Source organism: Pseudophryne corroboree, chromosome 9 (genome assembly GCF_028390025.1).
Source record: "Pseudophryne corroboree isolate aPseCor3 chromosome 9, aPseCor3.hap2, whole genome shotgun sequence".
In the NCBI taxonomy this organism is placed as follows: domain Eukaryota; kingdom Metazoa; phylum Chordata; class Amphibia; order Anura; family Myobatrachidae; genus Pseudophryne; species Pseudophryne corroboree.
Genome location: NC_086452.1, coordinates 186,281,719 through 186,295,320, shown reverse-complemented (window position 1 = coordinate 186,295,320; position 13,602 = coordinate 186,281,719). Strand labels below are relative to the sequence as shown.

Genomic DNA, 13,602 nt, shown 5'->3' with positions numbered 1-13,602 from the left:
AACATCTGAATTATCTGGTTGAGGATTGATATTTTCTACTCAATAGCAGAGATCACCAGATTGTAATTTTTCAGACCATTGTAAAGACAGCATATTTTTGAACTGTTGATGTATGTAATCCTGAAAAAGGCTTTTATATTCTTGCATCATAAACATATATGACAATGTTATTAAATTCATTGTTTATTTTATACAAATAAAAAAATATTTTAATATTGTTTTGTGAATTTTGAGGTGGTACAGTTCCCATGATAATTCTCTACACTTCTCTATCCTAATTCCAATACCTTGTCTGACAGAAGGTATTTCTCAGTGGTGTAGCTTTGGTTTAGCGCAATATAGGGTCTTCATTTTGTGTTTTATATATATATATATATATATATATATATATATATATATATATATATATATATGTCTATCCTATGACTGACCAAAATAAGTGGATTATGATGTGCTTACTTTTAGCAGTTTTCCATTCTGAGACCATGGTTAGGAAAGTTGCAGTGATTGGTGCTGGCTGCAGTGGATTAACTGCCATTAAATGCTGCCTAGATGAAGGTCTGGAGCCCACTTGCTTTGAAAGGACTGAAGATATTGGGGGACTCTGGAGATTTAAGGTATAGTATTTGGGGGTTAATGTAATATGGTGCGAGTTGCAGAGCAGCGTGATTTTGGCGATCTCTGCTGCAGATTCAAAACAACAATTTAAAAGGCTTCACATAGCTTACACCTGATCACATAAACCATGGAGGTTTTTGTGTTCCCATCATATTTTATTTGATTATATATTTTTAGCCTGTCCTTTACTGTGTAACTTTCATATAAGTGGTGCAATGCTGTGTATCCTGAGAGCCAAAGAACATTTCTTAGAATGACTGCACTTTTCATATTTTTGTTCTAAGTAAAATAAGCTAAAACTTTGCAAAAATGGAAAGTAACTGGAATATACAGCCAGGGGTGATGCAAGGTCTCTCTGCGCCCTAGGCAAATCTTCAGGCTAGCGCCCCCTAACCTGCAAAACCACCACCACCACCTCCTGGAGGGGAGATGCAGGTGGCCACTAGGTGGGCTGGGGTGAATTGCATTACAGGTTGAGTATCCCTTATCCAAAATGCTTGGGACCAGAAGTATTTTGGATATCGGATTTTTCCGTATTTTGGAATATTTGCATACCATAATGAGATATCATGGTGATGGGACCTAAATCTAAGCACAGAATGCATTTATGTTTCATATACACCTTATACACACAGCCGGAAGGTCATTTTAGCCAATATTTTTTATAACTTTGTACATTAAACAAAGTGTGTGTACATTCACACAATTCATTTATGTTTCATATACACCTTATACACACAGCCTGAAGGTCATTTAATACAATATTTTTAATAACTTTGTGTATTAAACAAAGTCTGTGCACATTGAGCCATCAGAAAACAAAGGTTTCACTATCTCACTCTCACTCAAAAAAGTCCGTATTTCGGAATATTCCGTATTTCGGAATATATGGATATGGGATACTCAACCTGTATTATACATATATAAAGAAAAGGGACAACTTTGAAGGACTTTTAAAGGGGTAAAGTATATTGTAAACAAAGTCACAAAAAGTCCTTGAGTGCCGTCTAGTCTTTATATACTGTATAATACTGTATATGTGGTCTGGTGGGGATATTTAATTGGGGTTGGGTACAGGATGCCACCTGTCAGAATGCCAATATTTTGAATTAAATTAACCTTACCCTAGCCTTCCCGCGAGCCTAACCATAACCCTCCCCGGCATACTAACATTCAGGATGCCAGCTGTCAGGATTCTGGCATCTGCATTCTGACAGGTGTCAGGATTCTGGCACCAGTATTCCAGCAATCCATCAGCCAGGATGACAACTACATCCCTTAAATTATATGTGTATACGTATATATATACGCACAGACATACATATATTTGTAAGCTCCTTATTGTCTTCCATCCCTCCATCTGTAAGTTCATTACTGACCCGCATACAGAGACATCCTTTAGTATTTTGCTAGATAAATTCAGTGGTGCCCCTCAGTGGCCGGCGCCCCTAGGCAGCTGCCTAAAGCTGCCTAATGATAGAGCCTGCCCTGTATACAGCAGACTTTTACATAAATATGGCATGATTCAGAATTGAGCATTTTCTACTTTTAGCATACAGTATGCCTCTCTACCTGAAGCTCTTTCTCCATTACTTTTATGATTAATTTTGTGGTCTGCTAACACCAATAAAACTACTATTGGAAACATAATGTAAATCTACATAAACCATTTCCATGCTGCACACCTATAATGTGTGCAGTTTATGTGTACATGGTCCCTGGGCCACATGCTACACATCCTGCACCCAGTACAGATCTCACTGTGTGCCAAGCACCAGCCCCCCATACCTATTGCATATTTTGGGTGATATATTCGGGGAGATGGCACAGGTGATCTTCTGCATATGTGCTCTTTCTAAACATCACCTGAAGAGCAGGCATGGGTGAGGCCTGGTGGACAGACAGTGGGGCTTGCTGCACATAGGGTCCCCCCAAAGTGTAATTATCCCTCTGCATAGGGATGTGCCTAATTTGCATATATGATAAATACCACACTGTATGTACCTATCTTAATACTGAATGCAGGTTAGGCTAAATAAAAAAATATTTGTTGCATCACAAAGTAGTCAAAGGTAAAGCTGGTGAATCATAGAGGATTACATGGACAGAGAATGTAACAAATCGGTATCTGGTCTCTAGGTCGACCACACTTAGGTCGACAATGTCTAGGTTGACCATTATAGGTCAACGATAAGTAGGTCGACAGGGACTCTAGGTTGACATGTTCTAGGTCGACATGACAAAAGGTCGACATGAGTTTTTCACGTTTATTTTCTTGATTTTTTTCAACTTTTTCACACTTTACGATCCACGTGGACTACAATTGGGAATGGTAACCTGTACCGAGTGCAACGAGCACCTTGCCCGAAGCATGGTCAGTGAAGAGAGCCATGCGAGGGGACGCGGTGCACTAATTGGTGTTCCCTGTCACTGTACGGAGAAAACAACACCAAATAAAGTGAAAAAACTCATGTCGACCTAGAACATGTCAACCTAGAGTCCCTGTCGACATAGAAAACATGTCGACCTACTTACTGTTGACCAGTAGTGGTCGACCTAAACACTGTCGACCTAAGTGTGGTCGACCTTGCATACCACACCCCAACAAATCACATACAGTACAGAGAAGTGTTCTTACACTACCCAGGTGCAAGAAACAACCAGGGTGTGAAAAGCATGGCCTGTGTGACCAAGGCAGTAAATAATAATACTTGTATGTAGTGTGTGTGTTCTGGCAGTTTGCTATTTTGATAACTTGCTTCCTATCAGATACACATACAGTTAGATTTCGGTGTTATGTATTATATAAAAGTTAAACATTTCCTCATCACTTCCAAGGCTGAAATGACACTTAAATCTTGTTTATTGCAGGATGTCCCAGAAGAGGGCAGAGCCAGTATTTACCAATCTGTCATCATCAATACATCCAAGGAGATGATGTGTTACAGTGATTACCCTATTCCTGATGACCTCCCGAATTATATGCATAATTCCAAATTGCTACAGTATTTCCGTCAATATGCTGAACATTTTCACCTCCTGAAATGTATCCAGCTAAAGGTAATAACCATGGGGCTGATCCAGATGTGGATGAAGTGGCTACTGCTTGCTGCTTCCTATTACAAGCAGACACCTCCTGCTAGAGTAGTGATCCGATCTGTGTCCTAGGACGCAGCATCGGATCACTGACCACTGGCCATTGGGCTGCTTGCGGCACCCATTGAGTCGTGCAAGCTGCCCATCGCAGAAGTCAGGAAATCTATCTACATGTCAAAGTATATCTGTCTGTCTGTAAGTTTGTTCTTCATATGCTCCTACTTGGCTTGATGGATCTGGACTACAATAGTACACATATCCTTCATTACACAAATTAAAATATTGATGGGGTTTAACCTAACCAAATCCACCTCTTTGGGGTCCAGAGCCATATATCTTAAATATATAGAAACTCATTGGTTGGTTGGTTTGTTTGTCTGTCCGGTTGTGCATTCAGCATCAAGCCAATATGAGGTGGAGAAGCTGGATCCTGGCAAGGTTTTAGGGGGATTAGGGTCCCGGTCGAACCTCTCAGCAGAATGTGCAGGGAAGAACTTTTACCCAGGGAGCCTGTTCTGGACCTTCCACTGGATGGATTTGGAAGCAAACTTTACAGAGTGGTAACACTGGATCCTAGAAGATATACTACTAGGTTGGGGTTAGTCAGACCTTACGGTAGAATGCGCTCTGCAGAACTTTGACCCAGGAAGCTTGTTCCACTGGATGGATTTTAAAGAAAACTTCACAGAGTTGTAACATTGCACCCCAGAAGACATACTAGCGGGTTGGAGGCCCTAGTTGGACCTCCTGTTGGTGTACACTGGGCAGCTTTGGAATAGCAACATTGATAACAAAAGGAAAACTTTAAAACCATCTCACAATGGAAATGTGATTATAAAACTGAACAGAAAGAAAAGTTGGGGATTGGTGATACTGGCGTCACTCGTAAAAAAAATTACACTGGGTAGATTCCTCAGCGGTGTATTGTAAGAGCTATTAAGCTTCTATTCATTTTTTAATATGTAGACACTTGCATCCAACTCATTTATAACTTAACAACTGGAAAATCTAAACCCTGGCAACGCAGGGTGCTTCAGCTAGTGTATATATATATATATATATATATATATATATATACACACATACTATATGGACACACGTATTTGGCCGCACCTGTTAATTATTGAATTCAATCAGACCCGTTGCCACAGTGTATATAAAATAAAGCATCCAGCCATGCAGTCTCCATTTGCAAACATTTGTGACACAAAATGGGTCATTCTGAAGAGTGATATATATATATATATATATATATATATATATATAGCAACACAATTTTGAGAGGCACTCCTCTGCTTTTTAAATGATTTCCACAGCTACAACTGTTTGCTTTCAACGTTTTCACCTGAAACGTTGAAAGCAAACAGTTGTAGCTGTGGAAATCATATAAAAAGCCGAGGAGTGCCACTCAAAATTGTGTTTCTGTGCATTGTGCCCTAGAGGTTCATGAGGGGCCACCAAGGTACTTTTTTTCATTGCTTTATGGAGTAATGGCCAAAACTGTTGGAATATATATATATATATATATATATATATATATATATATAAACAGAAAAGAAGAGGCGGCACTCGGAGACTTTAAAGTACAAAAAGTGTATTGCTGAATACACTTTTTGTACTTTAAAGTCTCCGAGTGCCGCCTCTTCTTTTCTGTTTATGTGGATCTCCCTGGAGGGCACCGGAGCCATTTCAGCATATTGGAGGAGGGAGTGCCGGTCCGTGGGGAATATATATATATATATATATATATAAAAGAAACAAATGTCCGGCACTCACGCTTGTAAACAGTGTATTGGTCTGGTGCACAACCTCTCCATGGAGCATGTAGATAAACGATGTTGGTGGCACTCAGAAGAAAATGACAGACGACAACCAACCTGGTTCCAGTCAACGTTTCGGGGACTGCTCCCCTTTATCAAGACACATGTGTCTTGATAAAGGGGAGCAGTCCCCGAAACGTTGACTGGAACCAGGTTGGTTGTCGTCTGTCATTTTCTTCTGAGTGCCACCAACATCGTTTATATATATATATATATATATATATGTGTATATATATATATATATATATATAGGTATATATATATATACTATATGGACAAAAGTTTACGGACTCCTGAGCATTATACCAACAGGGACTGTACTGACATTGTATTCAAATACATATACTTGGAGTTGTTCCCCCTTTTGCAGCTATAATAGCTTTCACTCTTCTTGGAAGGCTTTCCACAAGATTTTGAAGTGTTTCGGTGGGAATTTGTACTCATTCATTTTGTAGAACATTTATGAGGTCAGGCACTGATGTTGGACAAGAAGGCTTGGCTCGCAATCTCCATTTCAGGTCATCCCAAAGGTGCTCAATGGGGTTGAGGTCAGGGCTATATGTGGGTTTGTCAAGTTCTTCCACACCGAACTCATCAAACCATGGCCCTCATTCCGAGTTGTTCGCTCGCTAGCTGCTTTTAGCAGCATTGCACACGCTAAGCCGCCGCCCTCTGGGAGTGTATCTTAGCTTAGCAGAATAGCGAACGAAAGATTCGCAAAATTGTGAATAGAAATTTCTTAGCAGTTTCTGAGTAGCTCGACACTTACTCTGCCACTGCGATCAGTTCAGTCAGTTTCGTTCCTGGTTTGACGTCACAAACACACCCAGCATTCGCCCAGGCACTCCCCCGTTTCTCCAGCCACTCCCGCGTTTTTCCCAGAAACGGCAGCGTTTTTTCACACACACCCATAAAACGGCCAGTTTCCGCCCAGAAACACCCACTTCCTGTCAATCACACTCCGATCACCAGAACAAAGAAATATCCTCGTAATGCCGTGAGTAAAATACCTAACTTTTGAGTAAAATAACTAAGCGCATGCGCTCTGCGAACATTGCGCATGCGCAGTAAGTGACTAATCACAATATAGAGAAAATCGGCAACGAGTGAACAACTCGGAATGAGGGCCCATGTCTTTATAGTCCTTGCTTTGTGCACTGAGACACAGTCATGTTGGAATAGAAAAGGACTTTCCCAAATATATACTGTATACTGCGTATTTTACATATCTTATAATTCATTGTAGGTAAAAGCACATTATACAATGTATTTTGGTAGTGATGATAAATGTTAATATCTAGTCAATTAATTACTAGCTATTTGTATTCTTATCCAACACTTAGTATTAAATGGCTTTACCGGCTTGCGCTATTTGTGACCAGGCAAATGCTTATAGTAATATTTTATTTTTGCATACTCTATTATTTGAAATAAAATGTTGATGTTCAGTTAATTCCTACAGTTTAATCCTGCAAGTAATGTTTTCTTGCTTTATTGAGACAGGTAATGTGTTCTTATATCTTTCCAATGTCTGGATGACACTCATTACATTTGAGATGATCATACTACAGTTATGTGTACATGAAATGGTCACATTCAATAAACCTTATAATTCATAGAGAATTAATCTAAATTGTATGCATATAAAGCAGTAAGATAAGTAAGGAAGAAAGATATTAAGTGCACCAATGTTCCCACTTAATGGGAAGTTGTACTGTAATTTAGCTGAAAATTTGTATCCATCATAAGTTGGCAAATGATTCAATTGGTTAGCAACAATATGGCATATTGCCAACTTTATGCCAGTAAAGAGTGTGTTTTCTAAATGAACAATATTCAATTTTTCTCCAAAACTTATATTTCTTTTTTGCACCTACAAATTGTATTTAGTTGGAATTCTACTCTAGATCTAGGGCTGATTTATCAACAAGTTTTATCATATGCAACAAGTTTTAAAACTGTTTGCTATGATAAATTGTGCTCCAGCCAATCAGCTCCCAACTGCCATGTTTTTGAAAAATGACAGTTCTCAGCTGAATGGCTGGAACACCATTTATCATGTGCAGCGAGTTTTAAAAATCATTGCGGAAGATAAAACTCATTGATAAATCAGCCCCGAAGTATGTAAATTGGGGCTAATTTGGTTTGTTGATTGTCACCCTGACCTATAACTTATTGGTATGTGTCACTGAAGTTTTATTTTATCAGATTAAACTATAGGGATAGTTCATCAAAACTAATAAAATAACTGATCTCAAATAACTCTCTTCTTGATTTCTTTACATGAAGACTGCTGTTTGCAGCGTTAAGAAACGTCCAGATTTTCTCACCACTGGTCAGTGGGATGTTGTCACAGAGACTGAAGGAAAGCAGCAGACTCATGTCTTTGATGCTATACTCGTCTGTTCTGGTCATCACTCAACTGCAAATCTACCACTTCACACTTTTCCAGGTATTGCTATACACTGGTAAAGTCACATATGCATGAGTAATATTAGATCAAGGTGCAGTCCTCACATGCATTCTTCTCCTAACCAGTGGTGCAAGTATGCAGATACGCTCGGGTACCGAGTACCTTTAAGAATTTGGAAGCAGGTACGCAGTACCACCCACTGCACACTTTGCACCCGTGACTGCAATTACCAAAATTATTATGGGCTGCCAAGCAACAAGACTATGGTGTTTGGCAGCATGACGGCACCTCCCACTTTGTCAGGGCTACAGGGAGCGCAATGGTGATGTTATGAGATCACATCACGCTTCCTCTCCTGGTGGCCGTGACTGGCACTAGGAGACTAGCCTGGGCACTGGGCTGGGTGCCTTTTCCGCAGAGTCCAACTGTTTCCCTGCACTTGGCTCAAGTGATGCATCGGCACTGTGCGGCTTTTGTTCTTCACAGGCTGGGCTGCTGGGCATGTCTCTGCATCACTGTTTTGGGGTATTTCATTTTGTTTTATATAATGTGGACACTAATAAATATTTCTATTATTATGGGGGCATTACTATATATTTCTATTGTAATGTGGGACACTACCATATATGTCTATTACTATGGGGGTATTTCTATATATTTATATTGTAATGTGGACACTAATATATATTTCTATTATTATGGGGGCATTACTATATATTTCTATTGTAATGTGGAATGCCACTATATATGTCTAATATGGGTCATTACTATATATTAATATTGTAATGTGGGACACTACTATATATTTCTATTATTTCCTGGGGGCCCTACTACATTATATATTCCTGTTATATTGAGGGCATTACTATGTATTTTTTTTATCAAAGTGGGGGCATTACAATATATTTCTATTATACGGGGGCATTACAATATATTTCTATTATACTGGAGTTATCACTATATATTTCTATCATACTGGAGGCAGTACTATGTATTTCTAGCCTTGCCTCCACTGTGCAAAGAAAAGGGACTGTGCTGTATGCCACACCCCTAGTGTAATGTAGCCACTCCTCCTAGTGTCATGTGGTCATGCCACCTCATGACACGTGACCATGCCCATTTTTTGGCACACTCAGTACCACTAAGAAAATATTTCTACTTGCACCACTGCTCCTAAGGTCACTAGAGAATAAATCCATTAGTGACACACATGAATGAGTGTGAGACTAACAACTATTCCCTGAAGATCTGGGAACCCTTGTGCTGGTATACATTCAGCAGGTAAGCATTTAGAATGTTGACAAAGTATTTTAGGGTTAAGGTGGGTACACACTAGTAGATATATCTGCAGATCAATTGATCTGCAGATATATCTATGGACGGATTGGGCAGTGTGTTGAGCATACACACTGCCCGATCCGTTAGGGACTGACGTCATGAACTGGGCGGGTGTGTACATGCGCCTGCCCGGTTCAGCTGTCAATCAACGCCGGCCGCCGCAGCATGTGTACGGGCGGTCGGCCGACCGCTGTACACACACAGCGACGTGCCAATATATCGGGGCCGATGCGATACGTCTGTGAACTACGGAGTTCACAGACGTATCGGCCGTACACACTGGCTGACGGACCCACGATATATCGCCCGTTCAAGAGAACGGCTGATATATCGGCCAGTGTGTACGGGCCTTTAGGCTGCATTTAGGGTTAGTTCAAGTCACTGGAACACCAAGTATCCTTCACAGGCACATTCCGCTGCATTCTGCTAATAGGCTATGGACCGTGATGCAGTTCACCAGCCTCAAGGAATGATGTTACCGACCCCAGTGTTCTACCCAGCACAATACTCTGCTAATACTCTCACCTACCTGTACTGCTACCCGTCTCCTCTCATCTGCATCTGGTGTGCACCAGCTACAATCACTAATAAGTGTCTTCCACCACCTTTGTATACTGACCCCAACCATACACACTGCCACCCCATCTGTCTCTCCCATCTGTCCCTCCATTTCTCCCTACTCCTTTCTTTCTCTTTCATCAATGTCCATCTCACCTCATATCTCTAGTTCACCTCAGCCCCCCCCCCCACCCCCCTTCCATCCTCTCATCTCTAGCTCTCCTCTCCACAGTCTGTCTCATCATTGTGTGGGAGTGGGGGGTGTTTGCTAGCCCAACATGCTTACAGGACTCCAGTAACAGTCCTGTGCATGGTACAGAGTGGGGGGTGGAGGGTAAGGCTGTGGGTGTCTCTAGCAGGCAGCTGCCAGTGACAGCTCAGAGGAAATGCAGCTGTTAGAGACATCTTAGAGCTTTATATGATAGATATTTGTGAAAATATCCTCACCTGAGTGTGGATTACCACGCGCTTAGTATGAACTGGTTTTCCAAGCAGCTGTACCAAATGGGATAGTCAATCCCGATAAAACAATATATATAAACAATACACAGCGCTTTAAAAATATATAGAGGTGATATTATAAGCAGACGGGTGTGAATGATTAATAAAAACAAATTTATTGTAACATTAAATACTCATTAGTTATTCTAAATTATTCAATGTTTTAAATTTATATCTAAAACATAAAAATTAAAAAATTTAAAATGGAGCCAATTAATAAAAAACAGTCTCTGGTAAATTTGGACGTTTTAAGGACAGATGGCAGTGTTATCCAGTGGTAGGTGGACCTAGAAGATGTTAAGCCTTTTGGATAAATCGAATTTTTCCACAATAGTTACCATTCTTAGAGATGGAATACTCCCTTAGCGAAGGTCCGAACAGCACGAACTCCAACGCAAGAGTTGAGGGAGTTGGAGGTGGATGTGAACTGGCTGGCACACCAGAATTGTAAATCCCAGGCTTTAAGGTCCACTGTCCGATTGTCTGGCTGTTGCAGTTAAGGTCCTTTTCTTTAAAGTCCAAATGAAGGGTTCTGACGCGTTTCACTGTCACAAGGGACAGCTTTATCAAAGGTATCTTCAACTGGTGCCAGCCAGTTCACATCCACCTCCAACTCCCTCAACTCTTGCGTTGGAGTTCGTGCTGTTTGGACCTTCGCTAAGGGAGTATTCCATCTCTAAGAATGGTAACTATTGTGGAAAAATTCGATTTATCCAAAAGGCTTAACATCTTCTAGGTCCACCTACCACTGGATAACACTGCCATCTGTCCTTAAAACGTCCAAATTTACCAGAGACTGGTTTTTATTAATTGGCTCCATTTTTAATTTTTTATTTTTTATGTTTTAGATATAAATTTAAAACATTGAATAATTTAGAATAACTAATGAGTATTTAATGTTACAATAAATTTGTTTTTATTAATCATTCACACCCGCCTGCTTATAATATCACCTCTATATATTTTTAAAGCGCTGTGTATTGTTTATATTTATATGATAGATGACTAAAAAACTAAAATGACCTCACTGAAGCTGAATTAAGTTTTATAGATCAGCTCTGATCAATCTCTTTCAGCTGTGATCCCAAGGGCTGAATGTACTAAGCAGCAGGTTTTCTGTAGTCTGAAAGCAGATGGGCTTCACTGTCCCTTTGGGGAGTGGAGTCAAAAATACAATATTTACTCAGCATTTCCAAAACTACCGTTGACGCCTATAATTTTCTAAGCCCCTGCTCCACTGCAAATTTGCTGTAAGTCAGTGAAAATTGCCAAACGGTCCTTTTATAATTATGTCAGTGTGACATTTTTCTAAGACCCGAAGGAGCTTAGGTTCCCAGATTAAGAAAAGACATATCTGACAATGTTTCCCAGAAACAAATTCTGAGGTCCGGATTGCACATGTTGCAAATCCTTTTTCTCTGACGTCCTAGTGGATGCTGGGTACTCCGTAAGGACCATGGGGTATAGACGGGCTCCGCAGGAGACTGGGCACTCTTAAAAGAAAGATTAGGTACTATATCTGGTGTGCACTGGCTCCTCCCTCTATGCCCCTCCTCCAGACCTCAGTTAGTATCACTATCTGTGCCCGGCCAGAGCTGGATGCACCCTAGGGGCTCTCCTGAGCTTCCTAGAAAAGAAAGTATTTGTTAGGTTTTTTATTTTCAGTGAGATCTGCTGGCAACAGACTCACTGCTACGTGGGACTGAGGGGAGAGAAGCGAACCTACCTGCTTGCAGCTAGCTTGGGCTTCTAAGGCTACTGGACACCATTAGCTCCAGAGGGATCGAACACAGGCCCAGTCCTCGGTCGTCCGGTCCCGGAGCCGCCGTCCCCCTTGCAGAGCCAGAAGAACGAAGAGAAGTTGAAAATCGGCAGCTGAAGACTCCGGTCTTCATTAAGGTAGCGCACAGCACTGCAGCTGTGCGCCATTGCTCCCTTAGCACACCACACACTCCGGTCACTGATGGGTGCAGGGCGCTGGGGGGGGGCGCCCTGGGCAGCAATTAGATTACCTTACTTGGCAAAAAGCACATAATACAGTCTGATAAACTGTATATGTGCATTAACCCCCGCCATTACAGTACATAAAAGGACAGAAGCCCGCCACTGAGGGGGCCGGGCCTTCTTCCTCAGCACACCGGCGCCATTTTCTCTTCACAGCTCAGGTGGAAGGAAGCTCCCCAGGCTCTCCCCTGCAGTATCCTGGTACACAAAGGGTAAAAAAGAGAGGGGGGGCACATAAATTTAGGCGCAAAACTGTGTATATAAGCAGCTATAGGGGAAAAATCACTCAGTATAGTGTACATCCCTGTATTATATAGCGCTGTGGTGTGTGCTGGCATACTCTCTCTCTGTCTCTCCAAAGGGCCTGGTGGGGGAACTGTCTTCAAATAGAGCATCCCCTGTGTGTGTGGTGTGTCGGTACGCGTGTGTCGACATGTCTGAGGTAAAAGGCTCCTCTAAGGAGGTGATAGAGCGGATATGTGTGTGGGAGGGTGTCTCCGTCGACAACGCCGACACCTGTTTGGATATGTGTAAGTGCTGAGGTAAAATTATTGCACAAAAGGTTAGGGAACAGAAAGGAAATCTACCCTGGTCTGTCCCTATGTCACAGAGTCCTTCAGAGTCTCTCTATGTTCACTATCCAAAATAACAAAGTATCGACACAGAGTTTAACTCCACTGTCGACTACGATAATGCAAAGTTACAGCCAAGAGGGCTAAAAGATATTCAATATATGATTATTGGAATAAAAGATGATTTGCATATCACTGATGACTCATCTGTCCCTGACACGAGAGTACACATGTTAAGGGGAAGAATGCTGAGGTAAATTTCCCTCCTCTCATGAGGAAAAAGAGCGGGAATCTCCAGACAAGAGACGGCAGCTTCTCACAAAAGAATTCTCAGGCTGTATCCTTTCCCCACTAGGGCCAGGATGTGTTGAGAATCTTCCCCTTGGGTGTCCTGTTTGCACTAGCTATTCTCAGGGATCCTGCAGATAGTGTGCACATTTTAGTATACTACCCAGACCGGCGATTGTGTCGGCATGGGTTTATAGCGCTGTGGCAGCGTGGACAGGTACCTTATCAGCAGAGATTGAGACCCTAGTATGCATATAAATATTTTAAGATGCTGTCTTAAGTGATAGATATATAATTATAAAGCATGCCCAAAGGGACATGAGTATACTGGGTCCTAGAGACAAAAGCTATGTCGATTTCTGCTTGACGTGTCCTGTAGAATATACATTGGACA

The 13,602-nt window shown here is 41.3% G+C and overlaps 1 protein-coding gene across 1 annotated transcript in view; it reads left to right on the top strand.

Moving 5' to 3' along the window:
* The first annotated feature begins 468 nt into the window (after positions 1–468).
* The window catches only part of LOC134957829 (flavin-containing monooxygenase 5-like), a 35,642-nt gene continuing 22,508 nt past the window's right edge, over positions 469–13,602 (top strand). Inside the window, exons 1-3 of the mRNA XM_063940029.1 lie at positions 469–617; positions 3,490–3,678; positions 7,824–7,986. Coding sequence (XP_063796099.1) covers positions 486–617; positions 3,490–3,678; positions 7,824–7,986 — 484 coding nt within the window. The 5' untranslated portion in view covers positions 469–485. The remainder of the gene's footprint in view (positions 618–3,489; positions 3,679–7,823; positions 7,987–13,602) is intronic.